Raw genomic sequence first — 25,024 nt, forward strand, 5'->3', positions numbered from 1 at the left:
CCCCAAACATAGAAAGGATGTTCAAAGGTTATCTTATCTTACCAATTTAGTTTATTACAGAAAACAAATAACACTCAATAAGTACCTATTGACTTATTACCCTTCAGTATCCTCCATTAAAACAGTATCTTTAGATCATCTAATCCACACTTTCTGTATTACAAAAGAGCAAACAGATTCAGAGCAATAAAGTGATTTGATCATGGTCCAACTTTTAGTTCTTAGTAGAGCTGATGTTGTGGTCTGAGGATGAATTCTAGGCAAGATTCCAAAAGGCATACCATGTACAGTGATGTAATAGTCATCATGTGCTGAGAATTGCTTGTATGCATTACTGTGAAAATACTAGCTCTTCGCATTCTTAATATTTATTTTTGGAAACACTGCAAAATTGTAGATTTGCAAAATTAATATATTAATTTAATATTTTTCTATTTTGTTATTTATGGCAGTCTGCTAATTGTCCCCCAACATCTTTTCACCCTTTCTTCCACAGTAATAGTAATCCTGAATTTTTACCGGGTCATGACCACCAAGAATAAAGACTATATTCCCAGCTTCCTTTGCAGCTGTGAGTGTGTGGCCACGGAATTACATTTTGGATGTAAGCAGAACTACTGTATGCAACTTCTGAGAAATGGTCTTAAAATACAGGGCCATGCCCTTTTCTCTTTCCTCGTTCCTGCTGACTGGAATGCAGTTGGAGCTCTAGCAGCTATCTTGGACAATGGGGAAATCTTGAGAATAGAATGCTCACATGGTAAAGCAAGAAGACAGGAGACTGGATTGCTAACACCATGGAGCACCAGACCAGCTGTAGACTTAATATGTCTAGACTTCTTGTACACGAGAGAGTTCATTTTTGGTTATTTTCTTCCTGTTATTTGTAGCTGAACCAGATCCTAATTCATAATCCCTGGCCTGGCCTCTCGATTGCTGATGCAAACTTGACTGGGTGATATGATCCCAACTGTCATGTGCAAGGTAGGGGCAAGTAGATGTCATAACCTTGAGATGGATTCCTCAAGTACACAGCAGACCACTACCACCAGCCAGCCCAGCACTTACCTCAGTGATAAGCCCAAATAACACTAGCTAAGCAACGAGATTCAGAGACTTTACCTTTTAAAGACTTGGCTTTAATCTTTTGGTTTTAAAAGACTTACCCCATTTCTCTTCTTTCACACGTCATCTCTGGACTGGGTACACTGCTTGCCAGAATAACTTTTACACTTCATACTCCATTACTCAATCTTTTGTCTTTATTTTAATAATCTATTTTTTTTTAACAAAAACACTATTTACTTTTAAAAACATTAAATTGTTTTAAAAGAGTTTTAATGGCATGGTCTGTGGGAAAGCTATCTTTTATATCACTGATGAAATTCTAAGGAAAACATATTTCTAGTATTCCTCACATATGGAAAAAAGAAACAATTATTAGTCTTTGGCAATTATATGTCAAAGCCTTACAAGTGTGGTAGTTATATTCACATGGGCCCATGATTACTTATCAAAGTCTTTACATTTTCTAAAGGGTCAAAAATTCTAAAAATTATATGGATGATGATAGGTAACATTTATTAAGGACTATTCATTCAACCTTCCTCATAACCCTACAAAGTAGATAATATTATTAATAATGAGGAAACTGAAGCACAGTTGAAAGTCACCAAATAAATGATTGAACTGAGATTCAAATCCTCAGGACTTCTGCTCTGGGCTTTTTTCTGGGGGCATAGAGGTAGGCTGGTATAGAACTTTTTAATTTTTCAAAGTGCTTTCATATTACTTTATTAGACATAGAGAATATAGACTCTTTGAATAATTAGAAGAATGCCTCTTGCCTCAGTTATCCGTACTCTTGAGGTTGACATATTTCCTGTTCAAATTAATGTTAATTTAGTTAATAGCTTAATATTAATTATCTTGCATGTATAGAAATAAAACCATAAAATTAAGAAAAATGTGGTACATATACATATCTGCACACAGCTTTATCAGGTTGGTGCAATTGCGGTTTAAAAGTTAAAAAAAAAATGCAAAAACTGCAATTACTTTTGCACCAACCTAATAGATAGAACTTACAATTCATTTGATTTTCACACATTTTCTTTTATAATTTTAATAAAATATTTCAAGCTACTGAAAAATAGAATAACATTATTCTTGGTTTGTCAAATCTTGATGCTATATTTGCTGCAGATAAGCTTTCTTTAGTTTTTTGAATAGTTAATGCATTTGTACGTTCAAAAAAGTATAACGTTAAGTCCTCATCCCACCCTGGCCCATATGCCCCGTTCCCATCTCCACAGGTGTTAGTTATATATTTTCCCCCAGTTTTGTGCGTGTGCAAGTGCACATGTGTGTCTAGAAGCAAATACACGAATATATTTGCTTAAAAAAATTAAGGGTAACAAAAAAAATTAAGGGTAACAAATTTTTGGCATTCTTCTGTGTGTCTACACTCCTAACACTAACTCTTTGTTGTTGTTATTGTTGTCAAATGATATTTAATTGAAATATCTTCCTTTGTAATTCCTAACTAGCTGGGCATTCTACTGCACCACTGTTGGTGTCATCTATGATGCCAGGAGGGTGGCTGCCATCAACATTGTAGCCCACAGACTGGGATGTCCCCAAGATCTCTTTAATGGTTCCAGATAGTTCTCTAGCTAAAGTTTGGTGCCCCATCTGTCAGGCAATGTTAACAATCTCAACTAAAGTGATATTTCCACTGTGCTTAATGTTTTTGTTGCTTCTTTCTGTCTCTTGGCGGTTCTTTGAGGGCTTTGATGATCAGGGCAGAGGCAGAAGGTGGTACTTGCTCAATCTGGGCCTGTCTGTCCTGAATGATTAGCATCCTGTCATCCTCAGACCCTTCCAATCACCGGCTGCTTTGGCAATGCCATCACCAACCTTTTCTGGAGACAGATCCAGGGGGCCCATCTTTGGGGGCCAGGGCCGCCGGTGGCACGGACTTCCCCACCAGTGCATCTCAGGTATAGGACTTTGATCTCGTTGGGGTCAAACTTCTGTGGCATGATGGTGGCTGCTGTCAGATGAACCTGGATTCAGGATGACGGAAGAAAGTTGCACCTTGGCCTCCTCCGAAACACTAACTCTTTCTCAGCTCATTATTCAATAAACAATGAATAAAACTTTTACGTCCAAGGAATTCTGTTAACTCTGAAGCATCGGTAGTTCCTCACCAAATTTTCTGCCTCTATCTCTTCTCCTCCATCTGAAGCAGGGGCCCAGGTGGGCGCCCTGTAATAGGAGCTCTGCGGCTGGAGCGCAGAATGCCTCCGGGATGCCCTGTCCCCATCCTAGTTGGCTTCACTTTTTCCTTAGCCCGAAGTTAAACAGGAAATCACACCCCTGCAGCTGAGCTCAGAATGCCTCCCGGATGCCCTGCCACGTTCTGGCTCCTTATCTTAGAAGATCGCCTTGTAGATGCTTACTAATTACAAACGCTATCGTTTAGCTTTTTTCCCAGTCTAGCATTTTCCCCAGGTTACTCCCCCACAGTTCCCGGATCTCTAGCGCCACAAGAGATACAATGACAGAGGGGGGCATCATGAAAGAAGACCAAACCTCCCAGACCACAGTGCAGCCTCTGGGAGAGTGCCCTGATTTTCCCTTAAATACCCCCAGCCGGTCTGAGAATGTTAAGGCAGTTTCTGGAGGTGTTACCCTGCTGCCTTCTCAGACCACCAGTGCTCGGGTAATAAACACTTACTCTATCACCCAACTCCTGAGTCGGTCCATATTGGCTGAGCCAGCACGAGCCCCGGACTGGTTTGTCCTCTGATTACACATCCACAATCCAATTTTCTAAAAAAACTGAGACCTATTTTCAAAGTCTAAAGTACTTAGAGCGTAGCAAAGGTGAACTTTATGCAAATAAAGAGGCTTAACTCTTCTGACGAATTCAGCAGGAAGGAAGCTTGGAGGAATAGGGGTGGTGGGATGGACCGGTCCCTGGAAAGGCGGAGTCGGAGGTGAGTAGGCGGGATCTGGGCGGGGGGGTGGGGCAGTACCGCTGGGGCCGTGCGCAGATTTGGCGCCAAACACAGAAGACTCTGGGCCGTCGCTCTGGAGTCTCGCGAGAAGCGTGGTTTGCGGGCCTCCCCAAGCTCGGTGCTGTGGCTGCTGCAGTCTGCGTGAGGTGAGTGTGTGCGGGCGGGAGAGTGAGGTTCTTGAGCGCAGAGGCGGCTGAGGGAATCAGGTGGCGGAGCCGGGGGCCGGGGGAGTCGCAGGGAGGGAGTGAGGAGGTGGGAGGACAGGACTGAGGCGGCCTTGGGCTGAGCGGATCGGGAGAGGAGGCCGGACCGGGAGAGACCTGTGCGGAAAGGAGGCCGGTTGGGGAGGGTTGGCACGCTGACTTTTTATGTTTCGAGTCTGCCTCTCACTAAGCCGAGCCTTTTAGCCGGAGGGCACGTGTATCAGATACGTTGTTAAATGGCCAGCTTGGGTCCCGGGGCCTCTAACTATTCAAGGTGTCTCGTGAATATGGAATGCTGAAGTGAGAGAATAGACAAGGAACGAAGATGAGAAGGTTGGAGAATGGATGGGATGGGAAATTTAGTGCTTTTAGGGATTGTTAGCAAAGAGGGACATCGAGTCAGAGTGGCAGGACTTCCCTTGTGAATGGGCCTTCTGTTTTCGATAACTTGGAACAAGTTGGACATTGGACACTTAAGGATCTAGGAACCAACTGTAGTTTGGACATTACATTTCTTTGTTACCTTCACTCTTCTGCGAGTTCGAGGACTAGAGAGAGGAGTTAAGAGAATTTCATTGATGGCTAAAAAGAGAATGTGCAACCATTGTCAAGAAGTGAAAGACAGATGTTCACTATGTTTACCGACAAGCCCCACCCCGCGCTCGGCCAGTTCCTTACACCGTATCTTGCCACACTTAATATAGTTGGTGCCCGGTCATCAGATTTAGAGCCCCCGCTCAGGCGTCAAAGATGTGAACCCCATTTCTTCCCAGAGGGCTTAACTAGAATGGGGCTAAATATATTTATTGTAGGTAGGAAGCTGCTTAAGAGTATATGACGTCTCCGGAACTGCCTTTCCAGTTTTGAAAATCTATGATTCTTGAAAAACCTTACTTGAAGATACAGTGGGTCATCATCAGGAGTTGATACTTGTTTTGTCTTTATGTACTTATGATCATGGAAGTTTAGAATTGGAGAGACTAGAGTTCATCTAGCTCTAGTAGTTTTACAGTTTTGGGGAAGCTTTGGAATTCTTCATTCCTTCATTCAACAGGTAGTTATTGAGCGTCTTCTGTTTGGGGATACAATGGTGAGGCACAGGACCTACCTACCTGTCTTTGCCCTTTTAGAGCTACAGTCTAGTATGGGAGACAAACATGAATCAACTAGAACTTAATATTGAAACTGGGTTAGTGCTCTGAAACTTGTATTTTATATTTGAATGTTTATTATAGGAGGATTTAATTTAGGGAAATTAGGGTAGACTTTTCTGTGGAGTGATAGTTGAGATCTGAAAGAGATTAGGAGTCAAAGAAGAACCTTCAAGATAGGAAACAGCTTTTGCAAAAGTCTAGCGACCTGAGGGATGTGGCTCTTTCAAAAAAACCGAAAGAAAAAAGCATGGAGAGTGGTGTGAAGTAGGCTGGAGATGAAGGAGATGCCAAACCTTGGAGTTTTATCATTATCCTAAGAGCAGTAGGAAGCCATTGAAATATTTAAACCAAGTGGTAATGCAATCAGCTTTACATTTCCAAAGGTTCAACTTAGCTGTAATATGGAGAATGGATTGGAAAAGGCAAAACTGGATAGGAGTAATGCAGTAATCCAAGTAGAAATGTTAGGAAGTGGTTGTGGAGATGGGGAGAAATGGACAGATTCAAGGGATATTTAGGAAGTAAAATGAATAGGATATGTAGGGTGGGGGAAGGAAGTGTCAAGGAAGACTTGTAGGTTTCCGACTTGCGTAGCTGGATAGATGTCATTTAGCAAATAGGGAAAATTAGAAGTTCGGTTTAGTACGTGATGACTTAGAGGTGCCTTTGAGAAATTAGAGCTGTAAAAAGAGAAGTTGGAATCTGAAGCTCAGATTTGATTCCTAGATGGAAATAAATTAGTGAGTCATTTGTAAATGCTTATTAAAGCTATGTGCATAAATGAATGAACAGGGCCCAGGATGGAGTCTTACTGATCAGGTTAGAAGAAGGTGAATCTTCAAAGAAGATCCAGAAGGAGTGTCCAGAAAGGGAGGAAAACCAGGTGAGTACTGTATTTCAAAAGCCAGTGAAAACTCTTTTCCAGAAAAAGGAACTGATCAAAAGTGTCAGATGTTGCTGAGAGGTCAAGTAAGATGGTCCTGAAAAGTATTCTTTCAAGTTTATCAACCTGAATATTAATTCCCTTTCTTCAAAGGAAACCTTACCTAGAAGATCAATATGTAAAGACATTATTGTTGAAAACTGCTCTAGTTGAAGTAGGAGGTTGAGGTACCTGTACCCTGCCTCTTTCACATCCATTTGGACCACAGTTTGAAACCCTCTGAAGAATCCAAATCATTTTATGATACAGGAAACTCAACAGTTGAGGTAAAATGATTTGTTCAAAATCATGTTGTTATTTAGTGGTAGGGTCTACATTAGAACTCAGTTCTTCTGATTTCTAGCTCAATTCTTTTTTCTATAACTATTATCATCTCCACTCTTCATTATGTGTGAGTTTGAAATATGGTTTAACTGACTGAAACAGGTGAATTTTGCTGCAAGTAGAACTTAACTGTGTAACAGGAAGACTACTTGAATAAATAAACATGGTTACTTTTTTTCCATAGAGGAAAAGATGCTGGAACAGGAGAATGGCTTGATTGATCTACCAGATTATGAGAATGTAGATGAAACTTTTTCAAATCCTTTCCCACCTCCAGCTTCTCCAGAGCGAGGTGGTGAAGGAGCTGAACGTGATGAAGGTCGGTATAGAGTTCGAAAAAAGTGTCCATGTTCACTTATCCATCATCTTAGAAATGATACATTTTATAGACGAAGCTTAAATTATTTAAGTAATAATAAATATTGGTATATTTCATCAGAGTCAGGAAGAGAAGCACTTGTTCCTGTACCTCCAAAGAGAACAGTTAAAAGGAATATACCCAAACTGGATGCTCAGAGGTACATTTAATATTTTCTTAAACACATATACTTTTTCATTACATCTTTTTTTTTTCTTATGTTATAAGCTTTTGGTTGGGATGGTTTGGAGATGACATATTTCTAAAGACATTTTCAGGTCAGCAGGTAATATTTTTTATGGTCTTGGTTTGGCCTTGATGGCTTCAGAAAACATGTAATTAAAAACATATTTCTATTCACAGATTAACTTCAGAGAGAGGGCTTCCAGCATTAAGGCATGTGTTTGATAAGGCAAAATTCAAAGGTAAAGGTCATGAGGTAAGAAATGTCTGATTTTTATTTTAGACTTTTGTTGTTTAAAATACAGTCATCCCTCAGTATCGGAGGAGCATTGGTTCAAGGACCCCTGTGTATTCCGCAGATGCCCAAGTCCCTTATATAAAATGACGTAGTATTTGCATATAATCCATGTGCATACTTTATCTCTAGATTACTTGTAATACTTAATAAAATGTAAATGTTATGCAAGTAGTTGTTATGCTGTGTTGTTTAGGGAATAATGATAAGAAAAAATGTCAGTGCATGTTCAGTGCAGGTGCAACCATCATAGGCCTAACCATCACAGCACATGTCAGCAACAACGCAAGTTTTTTTCTGAATGTTTTCAATCTGCAATTGGTTGAATCCCCGGATGTGGGACCCGCGGATATGACGGGCCAACAATATCTATAAAACTGGGCTTATTATCTTGGTCTTAGGAATCTTGTAATGTCTTACAGATGCTATCATTCATTATCATATCTCTTGAAAAACTATAATGTGGAAAGGGCACTGTTTGAAGAATCAGAAAACATGTCTTGTAGTCTCAGTTTTGTCATAGTATGGCTTTAGGAAAATTGCATCAGTCAGTAAGCCTGAGTTTGTACTTCATAATTTTGAGGAATAAAATTTACTTTACCTTAAAGACTCAATTTAAACTTCATGAGAACAAGGACTTTACCTGTAATGATGGCTTATGTGTCGCCCAGATATGGCACCATGGTTCATAATAGGCAACAGTTAAATTTTGTTGAAAAATGGTGACATTTAAGAACTGTCAATCACTGGACAAATGTACATTTTAAAATTTTATTATCTTTGAATCCTATAGAGTGTAGGTACAATTTTTTGCAGGTAATCTCTTTATAGAGCTTTGCAGTTTATGAAGTATTTTCAAATATTTTATTTCTCACCTGTGAGGCAGATGTTGGTCCCATTATCTAATTAAGGAAATTGAGTTTTAGAGTTTTAAGGGTCCAGTGCCCACAGGGCAGAATCTAGACTTCTCATTTTATAGCCCAGCCAGAATACTGTTAAAGCCACAGTGAGCACCATGTTGGTGTGGTGTGCAGTGTAACTAGGGACGGCCTGGAGGCAGACAGCATTTCAGAAGCTGTTGTACTAGCAGTGGAACTGGGTGAAAGTAGCTTCGGTAGGGTAGAAGTGGGTGAACAACATGGTACTTCTAGTTGATTAGATACAGGGAAGTGAAAAAGGAGTCAAAAGTAACCCCAAGATTTCAAACCTGGGAGGCTGAAAACTTGTAGTACATTTGCTCAGCTTCATTGGACAGGAAGGTATCATAAGCCTGTGTCCTATTTTGCCACGTAACTAAATGTAAATCAGGATATATTAAAACCATACCCAGCTCAGTTAATTCATTGCCCTTGTTGAAATTTCCAGGTAATAATGATGAATTGGTGCTTTGAATTTATGAAGTCTCCATCATTTTCATAATAAGATAAACTTAAATGAAGAATAAATATTTTGTGTTTCATTGGGTACGAGTGGGCTCTGAGTTTATCTAGTCTTCTGTACTTTGCTCTTAAAAATTCTTACTATTTTCTCACAGTTGAATCCTCATTGTCTTTTTCTTCATGTATGACTTCCCACTGTATTTAGGTATTTCTTGTGTTCCTGGGGTCTAACATGACATTGTGAGGTAGCTGACCAGCTATCCTCAACAATTGGAAAATGATCTTAAGTGATTGAATTTTTAAAAGAACTTTTATCTTTGTTATCAGAGTGACAATAAGACATTACACTCTCACTATTACATATTTAATTATTGGTAGAGTTGATTGTCTCGACTGTTGGCTTCTTAGACAAGATTAAATAACAACAATAATTGCCAACATTTGAGTGCTCACTTTGTGTCAGTGCTTTACTTGTATTACTGACTCTTCATAATAACCTGATGAGGTATGTATATTATTTTCATTTTATACATAAAGAAAAAGGCACAGAGAGGTAAAGTAATTTCTTCAAAGTCATAGATATTAAGTGGTAGAATTGAGATTTGAATGTATGTAGTCTGATTCAGAGCCTGTGCTTTTAACCACTCCTATTTTAAAATGCTGTTAAGAGAATAAAATATTTTACAGTAAAACCAGGGATTTGGAACTTTTCTCATTCATTAATCCAGTTTATTAAACTTTGTTTTTTATTTTAATTTTTAAAAAATTTATGTTACATTGAAATTTCAAATATAGAGAGGTATTGTGGTCTGAGAATGTTGAACCTGTTCTTGCTGGTCTTTGATACTTTGCCCTTGGGATTTCTGAATATATTTTCACAATGCTAAATTCTCAATGCTTTCTTCTCTATATATGATTTAGGGACATGCCACTTTGTTCAGTTATTCCTAAAAGATATCTTGACATATTTTATTAAAGCTTATTTTAGTATTACTTTACATTTCTGAAAATAGGCATGTGATTATCTTTTAACTTTTATTAAGTTTTCATATGGCTTTTTTCCACCCTCTGATTTAAAAAACAAAAAATGGCTATTCAGTGCTCTTTTAGACTATAATCCTTTAAGCCTTTAATAGATATTTTTCTTCTTGAAGTTTCTTCACCTTATAAATGTGAAATGACACCAGTGACTTTGGTATCACTATTCAATTCTAAAATCTGCTGACAAGGTCAGTTCTGAGAACGAGCTTTCTGTTTAGCATTTTTATTTTTATGTGCCAGGCTGAAGACTTGAAGACGCTAATCAGACATATGGAGCACTGGGCACATAGGCTATTCCCTAAACTGCAATTTGAGGATTTTATTGACAGAATTGAATACCTGGGAAATAAAAAGGAAGTTCAGGTAGGTGTTGCGCGTATTATGGATGTCATTCACAGTGTTAAGTAGTACAGGATAGATTTAGTTAAGGCTAAGTGTCTGTTTGGGGTCTTCATTTTAAAATCTATCTTGGTAGAGAGAAGGAAAATTAATAGTAGTTATTTGAAAACCAACTTTTTTGGAACTCAGAATTGAATAAATGACCATTTTCCTCCAAATGTTATTAATGAAAATGTCTCTATTTTCAGACCTGTTTAAAACGAATTCGACTTGATCTGCCTATTTTACACGAAGATTTTATTAGCAATAATGGTAAGATTATAGGTTTATTAACTTTATAACAATTTTTCTTTTAGAAATGAATTTAGTTGGGGTAGACAGTATATTACAGGATTCGGTTCTTACTGTATTGAATATATAATTAAAGAAAAGTAAATAAGAATGAGTTGAATGCCTTGGTACATTTAGAATGTTGTATATGATACTTGTTTCTTTAAAGACATGGCTGCAATGCCATTGAGAGATGTAAAAATGTGCTTAGCCATGGAACATGAGCTTTTGAGAACTCTGATGGTGACCCACTGATCCTTTCTTTGTAGTGCTTGTTAGTAAAAATATCTGACAAGATATAATGTTCACATACGTGTACACCATTAAAAAAATGGCTCTGGGAAATTAGGCAGAATCATTTGATGATGAAATAGTTTACATTTCACTTAAGAGTGCAGATCCTGAATACAGGACTTTAGTAAGACCTACGTGACAGTTCCTGCTATTGGTTGCACTTGTTAGTGGTACAGTGCAACCACAGGCTGTCACACATATCAAAACATGGTTCCTGCCGACAGGGTCTGTATAGTTATCAGATGTTCTGTGCGATGGCTCCATACATGTTCGTTTGTTTTTGTTTTTCAAACTTTTAATAGATGTAGTAGAAAATGCAGACTCCATATAGGACCCCCCCAAAGTTGTTTAAAAGTTGCTTTTAAAAGTGTGAAGGATTGTGATGTAAATAATCCAAGATTTATTTATGTTTTTTGTAATTATGGTATGTACTGATGGCATGGGATTTGGTATATAGAAAGGAATTAGTTACTATAATATATACCACTGGGTTAGTTTATTCAGCAGCACTTTTTGAACTGCGTACTGTAATGCTCAAGTTTCAAGGATAAAGAATAAGATCAAACCCCTTGCCTCGCAGGCTAACGGACTAGTGAGCGAGTCAGACATATAACATTGCCAATAGTTTCACAGGTGCTGTAATTAGAGATATGAACAAAGGTGTAGAGTGCAAAGGAGAGCATAGTTAATTTTATCTTGGAGAGGAGAAAGCTTCCCAGAGGAGGTATCACAAGTACTTTGATAGAGAGGAGAGGTGAGGAAGAGATGATTTTTGGATAGAGAGAACCATTTATGCAGAGGAGTAAATGAACAGGACCATTCATGGAATTATAGCCATGCTGAAATATAGGGTACGTGGAGAAGTCCTGTCTCAGAGAGCCTTGTTTGTTGTTGAATCTGTTTTGTTTGTATCCTAAGACAATGATCTCCAAACTTTTTGGATCAGGCACCAAATGTTTTGAGCATTTTATTTACTTATTTTACTAATACATGTACTACAATACTGATTATAATGAAGATTTTTTTGTTGGCACCAAAACATTACTACACAGTTTTAAAGTGAGAACAATATGTTTGACTATTCTACTGAATAATTTTTTTTCAAAAGTCTTGGGCTAGTACTTCTTGATCAATGATTTGATGGTACGGTGTCTGTTGTTTTTTCCCTCCAATCTTGGTTTTACCTTAGTAAGATACATGAATCCAAGTGGAAGTAAATCATCAACTGTACTTAATAAATCTTGGTATTCATTTTTTAATCCCATTCACTAATGCAAAGATTTTTGTTGAAGTTTACTAGCAAATTTTCATTTACCCTTTTCAATCAATTGGTTTTCTTAAAAATTAAGCAAGGGTTATGTTACGTTTTTATATTTTTAACAAATGTGTAGCTCCTTATATCACTGAAAGTAAAAGCCAAAATCCTTGTCATGTCCAGCTTGGCCCGACACAGCCTGTTCCTGTGTCCTCACTCCATCCCCCTTGCCTCTCTGACTATCTTTTACTGTTCCCCACTCACACTGCTTTAGTCGCTCTTGCCTCCTAGCTGTTCCTGGAACCTTCCGGGCACATTTCTGTCTTAAGGCTTTTGCACTCTTTCGCTCTGCCTTGAACTCTGTCCTCCGACCTCCCTCCTGTCTCCAAATCTGCATGGCTGATTCTCTTACTGTCTTCAAACTGTGCTTCCTGACCACACTGTTAAAATTGTACCCCATCCCCATTCGTGATTCCCCTATGCCTTTTTTTCATAGCACTTATTTCCGTTTAATTATGATATAATTTGCTTATCTTTTACTTTATGTGTACTCAAATGATAGCATCCTGTAGCACCTTGAATATTTCTGGCTTTAGCTTCTTTGCCACAATAGCCTGCCTATGAATGTTGCAGTGAATGAATTTCCTGTGTGGTTCTAATTTGTTTTTAACCCCATTTTTATCCTAGTCAAATCTCCATCACTGGTTATGTTCACATTGTTTTTCCATAACACATTGTATTAAAGAGGTCATTTACTATTGATGATATCCTTCCTTTCATGTCTCACAAAAAAGTAGTTGTTTATACATTCCATTATTATTAATTCAGGATCCTGTAAGCCCTGTAAGGTGAATGAAGCATATTAGAAACCCTATATATTGCAAAATTGGTTCTAATACTTCTTTCTTAACTTCTCCAGCAATGTTTTTAACATGTACTCCATCAATATTTTCTGGCATAGCATGCATTTTAGTTTTTTGCCACAAATTTTTTCCACATCAGGAAGGGAAAAATGTATGACCTTTTGTCTTTTACTATTATGGAAGAAACCTCACAAGAGTTTTGAATTGTAAAAGACTGGATTAAATATCATATGATTTTTTAAACCTTAGCGGAATAGTTGTAAAGGTTTGTCTTCATGTTTTAAATGTTTTGCTGGTTGTAATGTTTTTCACTATCACTAGCTAATACCTCAAGGCACAGTGTATACATAAAACAAGGATGGTATATATAAATTCATATTTCAAATGGTAGTCTTGGTGATACCAATTTTTTTTTGCCTACTTGTCAGATCTGATGAGGTTACCATTTTTTTTAACCCATAATGTGAATGATGTTGAAAGAAGGTGAAGTATTAGCTTTACCATTTTCTTAGTTCTTGCTCAGGTTTGTATTAGCTTCTACCTATAGCTGTTTTATTTTGCAAAAATCTTTTTAAGCTATCACTTGTGCATTTTGTTGGAACTGTTTTAGTTAAAGCTAGATGGTCTGTCAGTCTACTTAAATGGGCAATCAGAATCAGCTGTCTGTCATAATATGCTGAAATTTAAAAATGAGTGAGGGCCCAGCTCTGCCACCCTTCCTCAGCGTGGAGCTGCTTTTACTAAGGTAGCTTACCTTAGTAAAGAACAGATGATAACTGCCATGGATAAGTGATAGTTTGTCACCGCCAGTCCTACATTTAAATGTAATGATTACATTTAAATGTAAGTTAGTGAAACTTAATTTTTTTTCATTCTTAAATAATATATTCCCATACCACTGTGGATCATTTTAGGGGTATCTTATTTTGAGATAACTAGTATGTAGGGCTTTAAGAATTTGTTAAGACTAATACTGTAGAGAACACTGAATTTTTTTTCAATTAACTTGGAAATAAATCCACAGATCTCTAAATTTCCTTTTTCACTTTTTGTCTGGGTTTTACCCCATTTAAAAATAGACTATATAAAATTATTACACAAGCTATTAAAATGTTTTTTGTTCAATGTAAAACCAGAATAAGCTTTAGAGTCTTTAAGTTCTTTTATTAGCCTAAGCATAAAATATTTCTAACCATAACTAAGAACTTTTGCTTTCTATTCATGCATGTTTTTAAACTAGTATTTCCATTTGACTTAAAATGCCTCTTTAAAGTGATTTATAAGTATTCCTTTTATTTGAATCAAGCCTGACTTGTAACATTAGTTGTTTCTTCTGGTCTGCACCTTGTCACTTTAAACTGGTTTTCAATTAATAGTGCGTGAGCTCTTTTTCTAACTGTTTTAGTACTAGAGATGTACTCACTTTTTCTTTTCTACTGCAGATGAAGTAGGGGAAAATAATGACCGTGATACAACTGCTACTGAATTAGATCCCTTTCTGACAAATTCACCTGAAAGTGAGAAGTTTGCTTCTGAGTCAAGTAGAAGCCTAACCGAAGAGCAACAACAAAGAATTGAGAGAAATAAACAACTGGCCTTGGAAAGAAGGCAGGCAAAGCTACTGAGTAATAGTCAGTCCCTAGGAAACGGTAAATTTTATGCCAGTTTTTATGTGCTACCATTAATATAGCAAGGGCATGTTAGAAATTTTAACTTCTCTACTATCTCCCAAAATAAAATACTTCTAGGGATAGGAAAATGATATAGTATATTAAGTTTATGTACATTTGAGAAAGAGAGAGAGAGAGAGAGAGAGCGAGAGAGAGAGAGAGAGAGAGAGCTATTTGGAATCCTCAAAGAATAAATGAGTCCAAGATGGTTTTCTGAATAGCTGAGTACCTGTTAAAAAATTATTTTAACCATTTAAAATTGTTTCTGAATCTTTCAAAAACATATTCTTCTCTGACTACTTAAAGCACGTGACACATAGTTTTATTTTTAGGATCATAATTGTGAACATTATTATGGTACTTTCCTAAACATATAAAATGCCTTTTGTACCCATTGAGGATTTTAGAGCCATTTGCTATGATGTGAATAGGTCCTAATTTTTTTTTTTATTGCATTGTGTCACTTTTCTTGTGAGCTATCAGTTTATCTGTTACATTCCTTTCTCTCTGTTAAAAATGCCTTACAATTTGTTGTCTTTAAAACAGACTGGGTTTCAAAACTAGACAGTCAGGTTCGTTGAAACTGTATTTAAAAATAGTTACAAATTGGTTTTGAATGAAGCAGGATGACATATGCCATTCCCAATTTCCAATTAAGTTTTTCCTTTTGAAATGGGAAAATAAGAATTATAGTCAGTAGTGAAGATACCATGTTATAAAACAAGTTTCACCCAAGGTAATAAAATTCTCAAGTGAAAATTATTGTGTGACTACATTATGAAATAAAATAAATCTAATTCTTAAATTTACAAATGGATGTTTTATTACTACTCTGTGAAAAATTACATGAAAATACAACTGTTGTTGAGAGCAGTGTCTTGTTCTCATTATCACAGTGCCTGGCAATGAGGATTTTAAGGCTCATCTTCTATTTATAATCTACAGCCTTAAACTTTGCCCAAATAGAAATAAATATCTTAAATTTTTTTTATAGTAGATCGCTTTCACATATAGTAGATCGCTTTGATTTTTTTAAAACTTCTGTGTAGTAGTTATGATTTTGAATGAGAATCACATTTGGCAATGATTCGAGAATTTGAGTTTAGTAGCTTTCAAGACTTGCATTTTTGAATGGACTTTATACATGTATAAACATGGCTTTATTTGGCAGAAAATAATCATAAGTAACATTAAAGTGATCATAAATATCATCTCTGTTGATCTAAGCTTGTGAAGAGATTTGCATTTATCAGGTAAGACTGGATCAGGTGCTTACAGTGAGTAATAAAGGTGATTTCTCTTTCAGACTTGTTAGCAAACACACCCGGGGCACAGACAGCTGAAGATGGTCATATGGATGAGGATGAACAAAAGGAGGAGTCAGATGGGTTTAACACAGACGTTCTAGACAATCTACATGACGCTGCTGCTGCTGCCAATACTGTAAGTGAAGAGCAGGAATTGAAAATAGAGAAGACACAACTGGACCAGTCCTTTTAAAATCTATAGCAGTAACTTATGCTGCATCCGGAAATGTTACTGAGGTTGGATAGACCTCAGCTAAGAGGGAATCTGTTAACTTGGTATCCTCCAAGTTTGAGATTACTATGTATTTTGTCTACTTTGAAATCCTTATGTAGTAAAACCTTTACAGACTCCTGTTTAACATCTGGTATTTATAATTATCGTTGTTTCTTATTAACTTTAGTCTTTCCTCTTTTAGTGTTTATTTTTATATAGATAAGACTTTGTAACAATTATTAGTGGTTAATAAGCCACTGCTGCTAGTGTGCCATTAAACGCCTTGTTTCACTAAATTGCGTGGTATTTTAAGATGTAAATATATAATGAGTATTAATACCCATTTAAAAAATAAAAATCTTACAAACTATCTCTAGAGGCTTTGTGAAAGTTTGTCATTGCTATTTAGTTCTGCATTTTACACTTTTGGTAAAATGTTAAATGTTTTTAAAATGTTAAAGGTGTGTTTACATGTATTTGGGGAGACACTTTAATACTTAAAGTCTCACATATTCCATAGTGAGAGATTGCCTGGCCCGCATAGGAGCTAGAGAGGTTCACGTGTTCTTTGGTACCTGTTGACTAGTTGGAGAGAAACTTGCGAAGTATTTTGAGGAACATAGAGCACCTGGGGGGATTCATTGGAGACCTTTGAGTTAGTGGAGATTCCAAGGATTGGGACGTACAGGTACAATAATAATACAGAAAGGAAAATGGGGGAAATAAGGACGATTTGGGAACGGTGAATGTGAGGCTAGAAGTGTTAGGGTCAGATAGTGAGAAGACCTGATTAGAATTTTCCCTACCTGAGATTATCAACTTGGAGGGGTAATTACAGATAAGAAAGTAGCACATTGACAACCAAGTTTAAAGAAGGTCTGTCTAGTTCTTGGCAGAGCTGCATCGGGGAGAGGGAAAGTTTTTACAAACCAGGAGGTGGGAAGATTGCTCTTTGTGAGAAACACTGGCAGAGTGATGGTGCTGAAGTGGCTTCTGTCTGTGAAGCTGGGATAGGTATCTTGCTCTCTTCAGGCTTGTTGACTTCAGGTGGGAATGCAGTGACAAGGATGGATTGGTTGAAAGGCAAGGACGTTGAATACAGAATATATGGGGTGTGGGGGCGGTGCCTGTAGGCGTGGTGGGACCGGCAGAGTGAGGAGCCGAGAGGCATAAGCCTCAGGATTGTAGCTTATTGCTAATAGGGGATCAGCTAGAAGATGATTCCAGTCTATTGATATACAACCAATGCCCAGAGAAAGTGCTTGCTCAGGACCTTGTTCTGGCCTCAACCCACCCTCACCAACTGGACTAGAAGAGCGTTCTTTTCCCAGTGGTAGGATTTGCTGGCAATGTGACAAGTCTCCAACAAGGGCAAGACCATTGTCACTCATCATCCGAGGAGTACTCAGGAAAGAAATGGTGGAAAGGGAGGTTTGAGACCAGACCTTACCTGCGCATCCCACCTCACCTCTCAGGCCCTAACACCAACTGGTGCTGCGGACAGCAGGGGAGGCTAGAGGCAAATGAATAATGGCTAGGTCGGACTAAGTCTTACTATGTGAGAGTGACTGAAAGTTCATCTGACAGTTGTCAAAGGGGCCCTATGACCCAAATGCCCCGAGGTAGCAATTACCGGAAAAATTATAACTTACTTTGAAAGAACTGATTTGTCACAGACTAACCCAGTATCAATTCTGGATTTATTAAAAATCAACTGGCGACTTGCAGAGCCACCATTCACTATTCATTTCTGAAAAATCAGTTTCTGTAGTGACCTAATTGTATTTTATTTAATGCAACTTGAACGATGAGAATATATTTTACACATAGTAGCCACCCCCTTACATGCAGGGGATACATTCCAAGACCTTGAGTAGGTGCTGAAACTGCACATAGTACCAAACCCCATATATAGTGTGTTTTTTTTCCTATATATACATTCCTATGATTAATTTATAAATTGGAATGGTAAGAGATTAGCAACAGTAATTACTAAAAGAAGTTATAACAATATACTATAATAAAAGTTATTTGAAAGTGGTGTCAGCAAACTAGCACAAATTTTTTTTCCTTCACAATTTCATGGATAGAAGATTCATTCTTACCATAGATCTTAGTAACCTCAGCATATAATTTATGTCCTTATTAAATTGACAACTGTCAGCTTTTCACTGAAAGGAAGAACTTTATGGCTTCTCTCTGGCATCATCCGAATCGCCATCATCACTACTCTTGTGCTTTGGGGCCGTTATAAAGTAAAGGTTACCTGAACACAAACACTGCAATCCTGTGAAAGTCAACCTGAAACCCGAGATGGCTAAGTGACTAATGGGTGGGTAGTGTACACCCACTGTATGCTGTGGAGATACTGGACAAAGGGGTGATTCGTGTCGCACGCAGGATGTTGAGAACCTTCATCACAATTCTCAGAATGGCATGCAATTTAAAACATACGAATTGTTAATTTCTGGAATTTTCCATTTAATATTTTCGGGCCGTGGTTGACTGTGGGTGACTGAAAACGGAAAGCAAGACCATAGATAAGGTGTAACTACTGTGTTTCCCTGAAAGTAAGACCTAGCCAGACCAATCAGCTCTAGTGCGTCTTTTGGAGCAAAAATTAAAATAAGACCAGGTATTATACTATAATGTTATACCAGCTCTTACATTATAGTAAAATAAGACCGGGTCTTATATTAATTTTTGCTCCAAAAGATGCATTAGAACTGATTGTCCGGCTAGGTCTTATTTTTGGGGAAACACGGTATGGTATGTGAAATCTCTACCCAATCCCAATCGACTAGAACATTGGGTGACAGAAAATTAGATTAACGTTAATATTGAAAAGAAGGTAAAACATTCACACAAGACAAAGCTCTTTTAATGAAGTAAGAAGAGTATTTCATTCATATTCCATGACTGTTTGAGACATCCAGGAGAGCTAGGTCCCGTATCTCCTCTAGAAGGGTATACAGGCTTCTTCCCTTGGTTTGGCAATATTTTTCACAATCTTCCTGAATGACGTTTACTTTGACTTCTTGGGCAAGCTGAGCTTCCTCCACAGATCTAGTTACTTCCTTCACTAAATCACTCTTTAGCAAGAGGGAACTCTGATGAAAAAGTTCTGTGTCTGGTATCATGTATGGTTTGTTGCTAATTATTTCAAGCCTGATGGTATCCGAATGGCAACGTGAGGCCTGTACAGATATTCTCACCTATCACAGAGGAGAAAATGCATATTATTAAATCACATTCTTTGCTCTTTACATTGAAAGTAATACTGGAGGTAAACGCAGACTTACTGTTACGTGGTCAAACAAATGGAACGTAACAGATTCCCCTCCTGTTGTGGTTGACGTGATTTTGTTTTGAAATCGTTGAAGGGATCCTGGTTTCCATTCAGAATGGCTGTCTGGGCCACATGAAATCACTAAACCATCTTTATTTTTCAGATAAGCAGCACCTTTAATCCCAAACCTGAATCATTGCCAGAATAAAAATCCAGAGATAATGTATTCTTAGTACCCAGACCTTGAAAAAAGAGAAAGCTAGTTTTTCTTCTAGATTAAAAACATCTTTTCCTGTGATTTACCTCCAAATATTTACTTCATTGATCAGATAGAAACAAAATAACTTGCTAAATAAGAAAGTAAAAACCTATCCTAAGCCTGATACAGATATACTACATTCTAATCTCATTTATACTTACATAGTGGATTATATGTTACATTATATACATATGGTAACTGCAAATAACTGCTAAAATAAATATTTTACTAAATTATATCTAATGTACTGTTTGGGTTCTACACTTTTAGTTTGACTAGGATTTCTTAAGAACTATTATGTTAGACAGTAACACACCTTGGTATAAACACAAGCACACCATTTGTTCTCATTGAATAAATAACCCCATCGGATATGCAACGGTCCTCAGTTTCTTGGTCTTTGTCTTTAAAATACATGCACTGGAAGAGCTCAGTAGATCGCTTCTGAGAACGCTGTGCTGCCTGGAAGAAGAAGCACGACCCTAACGCATGAAGAGACTTCCCCGATACGCCCAAAAGAAACATGGAATTCACAGTCCTACAGAAACAATGTCTTTAAAAAGGCTAGATTCTATAAAACTATTAATACAAATATTCTGCTCTAGCAAGAATTAAATCAATTTTTGTGGGAACTAAACCATCTGGTATCATTCTCTCAAAACTGTCTTAGAAAATTAATTCTTTAAGAAAGCAACCAGTTTGTTATTCAGAACCTGTGTCTAGATCATTCGGGTAGAGAAAAAGTATCCAGATCTATGTCTACCTTTTTTTCAAGTCTGTCCTACCAAAATCCTGTTGGTGGAAGTATAAGTTAGTACTGCTATTCTGGAGGACAATTACGTAATATGTATCAAAGTTCCGTATGTGTGCACCTTTCGACTCAGTGATTCCAGGCAATAATCTGAGAAGTCTGTAAAAGTGTATACACAAAGATAGTTATAAAACTGAATTGCCTGGAATAGCGTTGCCCAACAGAACCTTCTGCAGTGATGAAAATGTTGTATATCTGTGTTGCCCAATAGGTGGCCACTAGCCACACATGTCTATTATGCCTGTAAAATGTGGCTAGTGTGACTGAGGAATTGAATTTTTAATTTTTTTTTTTTTTAACAGGACTTTATTGGGGAACAGTGTGTACTGCCAGGACTTTTTTTTTCCCCCCAAGTCAAATTGCTGTCCTTTCAGTCTTAGTTGTGGAGGGTGCAGCTCAGCTCCAGGTCCAGTTGCCGTTGCTAGTTGCAGGGGGCACAGCCCACCATCCCTTGCGGGAGTTGAACCCGCAACCTTGTGGTTGAGAGCCCGTGCTCCAACCAACAGAGCCATTCGGGAGCTCAGCGACAGCTCAGCTCAAGGTGCCGTGTTCAATCTTAGTTGCAGGGGGCGCTGCTCACTATCCCTTGCGGGACTCAAGGAATTGAACCAGCAACCTTGTGGTTGAGAGCCCACTGGCCCATGTGGGAATCGAACTGACAGCATTCGGAGTTAGGAGCACAGAGCTCCAACTGCCTGAGCGACTGGGCCGGCCCCGAATTTTTAATTTTTAAAAATTTTAATTTAAATAGCCAATGTGGCTGGTAGCTATAATATTGCACAGCACAGAATTAGAACATTGGATATAGAAAATTATATTAAACATTTAGATAGTTTCTAACTTTCTGTATCACCAAATGGTCTAGTTCTATGCTGCAATATTAAAGCCACTGGCAACAATATGAAACATAGTATGAGGCAGCTTCTAAAACAATGATGTAACTATATTGACATGGTGTGCTATCAGTAACAGATGTGTTAAGTAAAAAAAAGCAGATTTCAAAGTAACAGATATGGTCTGATATTTTGATAAATAAAAAGCATTGTCTAGAATCATTACTAATGGTTATCGCTGGGTGGTACGATGACAGACGATCTTTAACATTTCTACAATTTGGGAAAAACATCTAACCTATTGTTAAATCTGCTATATCCACATTAAGCTACTTCAGAACATTTGTAAATGTATTGAGAGCTACTCGACAAACTAATTTTTCATGTTATTTCACTGGTTAGGATTCTAGAATTTAATTTGCTAGAATATATGGTACTTCATTCTATTACACCTTAAAGCTGATATTCTCTAAGCAAAGAAGATGATGGGTAAGAGAAATTCAAACCCCCTTACTCGGTTTCTGTTGTTGATATGTCTGCATAATTCCTCAAGATCTTTGTTGCTGAACAAATTTTCCTTACTTTCCATTTTCTTGTCTTTTGAAATGGCTGCCATTAGCAATCGGTGTACTATAATATCTGAATATCTTCTTATTGGAGAAGTAAAATGAGTATATTTATCTAATGCAAGACCTTCCAAAAGAAACCAAAAGATTGAAATAAACAAAATGAATAGTTTTTAAACAACCTGCTCAAGGTTATGGCCACAAAGGAAAACTTGATCATTCACCATAATGGTGGAACTCTTCCTCCGCACACGATCCGGTGGAGAAATACAATGCGTTAGACATGGCGTGCGTGGCCATCGATCGCAGCAGCCTGTTTACAATGGGATCGCTGGGGTCATTTGCGTTATCCAGAGAATCAGCCAGTGTCTTATTGGACCTGACAAAAATATGGAAAAACTTTTATTTAGTCCCCAGCAATCATTTAAAGTCAACACTCTGAGGAGAACACTTGACTCATCGGTCTGAATACTTTCATCTGCCAGGAATGAAATTTATTGTGGACATATTTCAAAAGGAATTCTTTTTAACTATGGAAATCTAGTTTGAAACCTTTAAGGTTTAAAAAACGAAAGTGTGTCACAATTTAAATATGTTTCTTAAGTAGTAAAGAGAAATGTGCTCATATCTACAGTGTTAAGTTAATGTTAGTAGGTTGTCAAATACTTGCTGAATTGAATTTCCAGCACCCTTAACCTTAAACATGCTGTACAGGGCAAAGAATGGACTATTTCTTTTTTTTAAATCAAGAATTATTGAGCTCGAGGGAGTTAAAAAAACAAAACTAAACTAAACCTGAGGTACACAGCAAAAGAAACCTAAATTATTTTTTTTTAAAGATAAGGAGATAAGGAAACATTCTATTTGTTTACTCTCAAATAACACTTTTTTAGAACCCAGGAAATATAGAATTATATTAAAAATTAAACTAAAAATACATCATATACCTAATTCAGTTCTGTAATGTAGCCCGCTAAGAGAAAAGGGGAAAGGAAGATGGAAAATGAACAGAAAAGTAACGTGACAGTGGGCATTGATGTGAACTTTTAAGCTAGACAGACTTGGCTTCAAATCCTGACTCTGACTTGACCAGCTGTTAAATTGTAGTCAAGTTACTCAACCTCTCCAGCCTTAATTTCGCTGTCTGTAAAATACGAATGACACAAGATGATGTCTGAGAGCTCCTAACACACGTGCCTGGCACATGCGCAGAGCTCAGCCACCAAATAAATCAGCAAAAGATGTTATCATCTAAAGATAAGAGGGAAAAAAAAATCCGTTTTGAAAAATGAATAAAACATATTTAATTAGCACCTGTTACTAGACAACAAACTTAAAAAAAAATCTTCTTTATATATCATTTTTTAATAGGGGAAATATTTTATTTTGGAGGGAGTAAAAAGTCTCATTCTATGGAGGGTTGGTATATATTGACCATCAGTGTCCTATCTTATAATATTGCCACAGAAATGTGCTGTGTTTTTAAAATATTGAAATAAATAGGATTATTTTTTGGCATTTGCCTAAGGGGTAGATGAAATTAAATCAAGGGTAACAAGTTCCTTATTTTTATATTACAAATTACAGTGGATCAAAATTATGCTGCAACAGACTTGTTTTAATTTTAAGTCTCTATACCTACATTATAGTAAATGAAGAAAGCCAAGAAGTTTTCTATTTTTGGTCAAGGATCTGTTTGTCCCATTTTAAGAACTACTGTAAGATAGTAAGTGTATAGCACTGCCTTCCCCCCTCGAAAGAGGAATTACCGTGTATCTATGAAGAAGCCTTTTGCTTTCGCACATTCTCGCAGTTCCGAAAAGAACTCCTGGTGTGGAGGAGGGTGTTGGCGCAACAAGGCCTGATGCGGGAAGCTCTCCCAGATCTTCTTGGCTACCCAGTGGTTGGCCAGGATCATGCATTCAGCCACTGTCTCGTGCACTTCCAGCGGCTGCTTGGGGATGAGGTCACAGATGTTCTTCTTCTCATCCAGCTGTATGCGCACCTCCACCCCTTCCAGTTCCAGGGCACCATGTCGTTTAGCTCGGACATGGCGCGCTATGTCAGTCAGCTTTCTAACTGCCCACACTAACTCCTCTAGCTTGGCTTGTCTGCTTTTCTCATCCAAGTCTCTGAATTCTGGAATATCATCAATGACGCTGAAGTTTCCATCCAATAGTTCCTGGGCTGCTTCATAAAACAGTTTGTATGCTGATCGAATAATGGTTCTGCCGTACCACACTTTCTTAATTTCGTAAGAGGTTTTATCCAATTCCCACAGGACGCTTACAGCATACCTACAAAACCAGTAACATTGACATCTTTATTTAATTCTTCCATTCTTTAAGCAAGCAGTAGACCCTGAATGTCACTTGAAAGAAATGGCATTGCTACAGGTTTTTGGTCTGTTGTCTCAATTCAAATACCCCACCACCAAATCAAAGTTAGACTAGGTTCCCCTGAGCTCTGAGCAAATCTGAAACGAGTTCACATGTAATGTTATGAATCCTATCTTATAGTTCTCCATTTTGATTAGAAGAGCATAGCACTGACAGAGGGAGTCAAGTCTATTGGGCTGTCTAATAAAGAAGAGGAAAGCCTTTCATATCCTACAGAATGACACTGAACTAGATCAGTTTTGATGGTAGGTAAATTAGCAAAAGTTCATTTAGTAGAGAACCACTTAGCTACCAAATTGCTCTATTTAAAAACATATGCAACATTTGCAACTCATAAAAAACAAAGGGCTGGGCTGGCCCGGTGGCTCAGGCGGTTAGAGCTCCATGCTCCTAACTCCGAAGGCTGCCGGTTGGATTCCCACATGGGCCAGTGGGCTCTCAACCACAAGGTTGCGGGTTCGACTCCCGCAAGGGATGGTGGGCTGTGCCCCCTGCAACTAGCAACGGCAACTGGACCTGGAGCTGAGCTGCGCCCTCCACAACTAAGACTGAAAGGACAACAACTTGACTTGGAAAAAAGGCCTGGGAGTACACACTGTTCCCCAATAAAGTCCTGTTCCCCTTCCCCAATAAAATAAAAAAAAATAAATTAAAAAAAATAATAAATAAATAAATAATAATAAAATAAAA

General features: G+C 37.7%; 2 protein-coding genes and 1 non-coding gene across 6 annotated transcripts in view; 2 read left to right on the plus strand and 1 right to left on the minus strand.

The window, feature by feature from the left end:
* The first annotated feature begins 4,052 nt into the window (after positions 1 to 4,052).
* TIPIN (TIMELESS interacting protein) lies at positions 4,053 to 16,284 on the plus strand. 3 transcript variants are annotated; one of them, XM_033109616.1, is made up of 10 exons: positions 4,053 to 4,171; positions 6,175 to 6,265; positions 6,419 to 6,591; positions 6,836 to 6,968; positions 7,089 to 7,167; positions 7,371 to 7,446; positions 10,146 to 10,268; positions 10,493 to 10,556; positions 14,429 to 14,635; positions 15,963 to 16,284. In XM_033109616.1, the coding sequence occupies exons 4-10, from the start codon at positions 6,842 to 6,844 to the stop codon at positions 16,154 to 16,156; spliced, it is 870 nt and encodes a 289-aa protein (XP_032965507.1). In that variant the 5' UTR covers positions 4,053 to 4,171; positions 6,175 to 6,265; positions 6,419 to 6,591; positions 6,836 to 6,841; the 3' UTR covers positions 16,157 to 16,284. The 3 variants fall into 3 exon arrangements, with proteins under 3 accessions (XP_032965507.1, XP_032965509.1, XP_032965508.1); XM_033109618.1 differs by lacking the exon at positions 6,419 to 6,591 and having other exon boundaries at positions 4,059 to 4,171; XM_033109617.1 differs by lacking the exon at positions 6,175 to 6,265 and having other exon boundaries at positions 4,084 to 4,171; positions 6,834 to 6,968.
* LOC117024327 (small Cajal body-specific RNA 14) lies at positions 11,004 to 11,137 on the plus strand. Its single transcript, XR_004423406.1, has one exon. It is a non-coding gene; the product is annotated as a small Cajal body-specific RNA 14 (non-coding RNA).
* A 2,756-nt stretch (positions 16,285 to 19,040) lies between the features above and the next one.
* The window catches only part of DIS3L (DIS3 like exosome 3'-5' exoribonuclease), a 31,724-nt gene continuing 25,740 nt past the window's right edge, over positions 19,041 to 25,024 (minus strand). For both annotated transcript variants that reach the window (XM_033107691.1, XM_033107692.1), the window contains 6 exons: positions 23,705 to 24,232; positions 22,160 to 22,314; positions 21,884 to 22,062; positions 20,042 to 20,187; positions 19,480 to 19,654; positions 19,041 to 19,392 (listed from right to left, as the gene is read on the minus strand). In XM_033107691.1, the coding sequence (XP_032963582.1) occupies positions 19,084 to 19,392; positions 19,480 to 19,654; positions 20,042 to 20,187; positions 21,884 to 22,062; positions 22,160 to 22,314; positions 23,705 to 24,232 (1,492 nt within the window). In that variant the 3' untranslated portion in view covers positions 19,041 to 19,083. The remainder of the gene's footprint in view (positions 19,393 to 19,479; positions 19,655 to 20,041; positions 20,188 to 21,883; positions 22,063 to 22,159; positions 22,315 to 23,704; positions 24,233 to 25,024) is intronic.

The sequence above is a fragment of the Rhinolophus ferrumequinum genome, chromosome 6 (assembly GCF_004115265.2).
Source record: "Rhinolophus ferrumequinum isolate MPI-CBG mRhiFer1 chromosome 6, mRhiFer1_v1.p, whole genome shotgun sequence".
Lineage (NCBI taxonomy): Eukaryota > Metazoa > Chordata > Mammalia > Chiroptera > Rhinolophidae > Rhinolophus > Rhinolophus ferrumequinum.

What these genes read in the sequence shown, in the direction of transcription:
- TIPIN (XM_033109616.1), top strand. Translation starts at nt 6,842, where the DNA reads ATGCTGGAACAGGAGAATGGCTTGATTGATCTACCAGATTATGAGAAT. An exon ending in TCAAAGGTAAAGGTCATGAG is followed by an intron (nt 7,447 to 10,145) that starts GTAAGAAATGTC and finishes TTTATGTGCCAG; the next exon opens with GCTGAAGACTTGAAGACGCT. An exon ending in TAGTCAGTCCCTAGGAAACG is followed by an intron (nt 14,636 to 15,962) that starts GTAAATTTTATG and finishes TTTCTCTTTCAG; the next exon opens with ACTTGTTAGCAAACACACCC.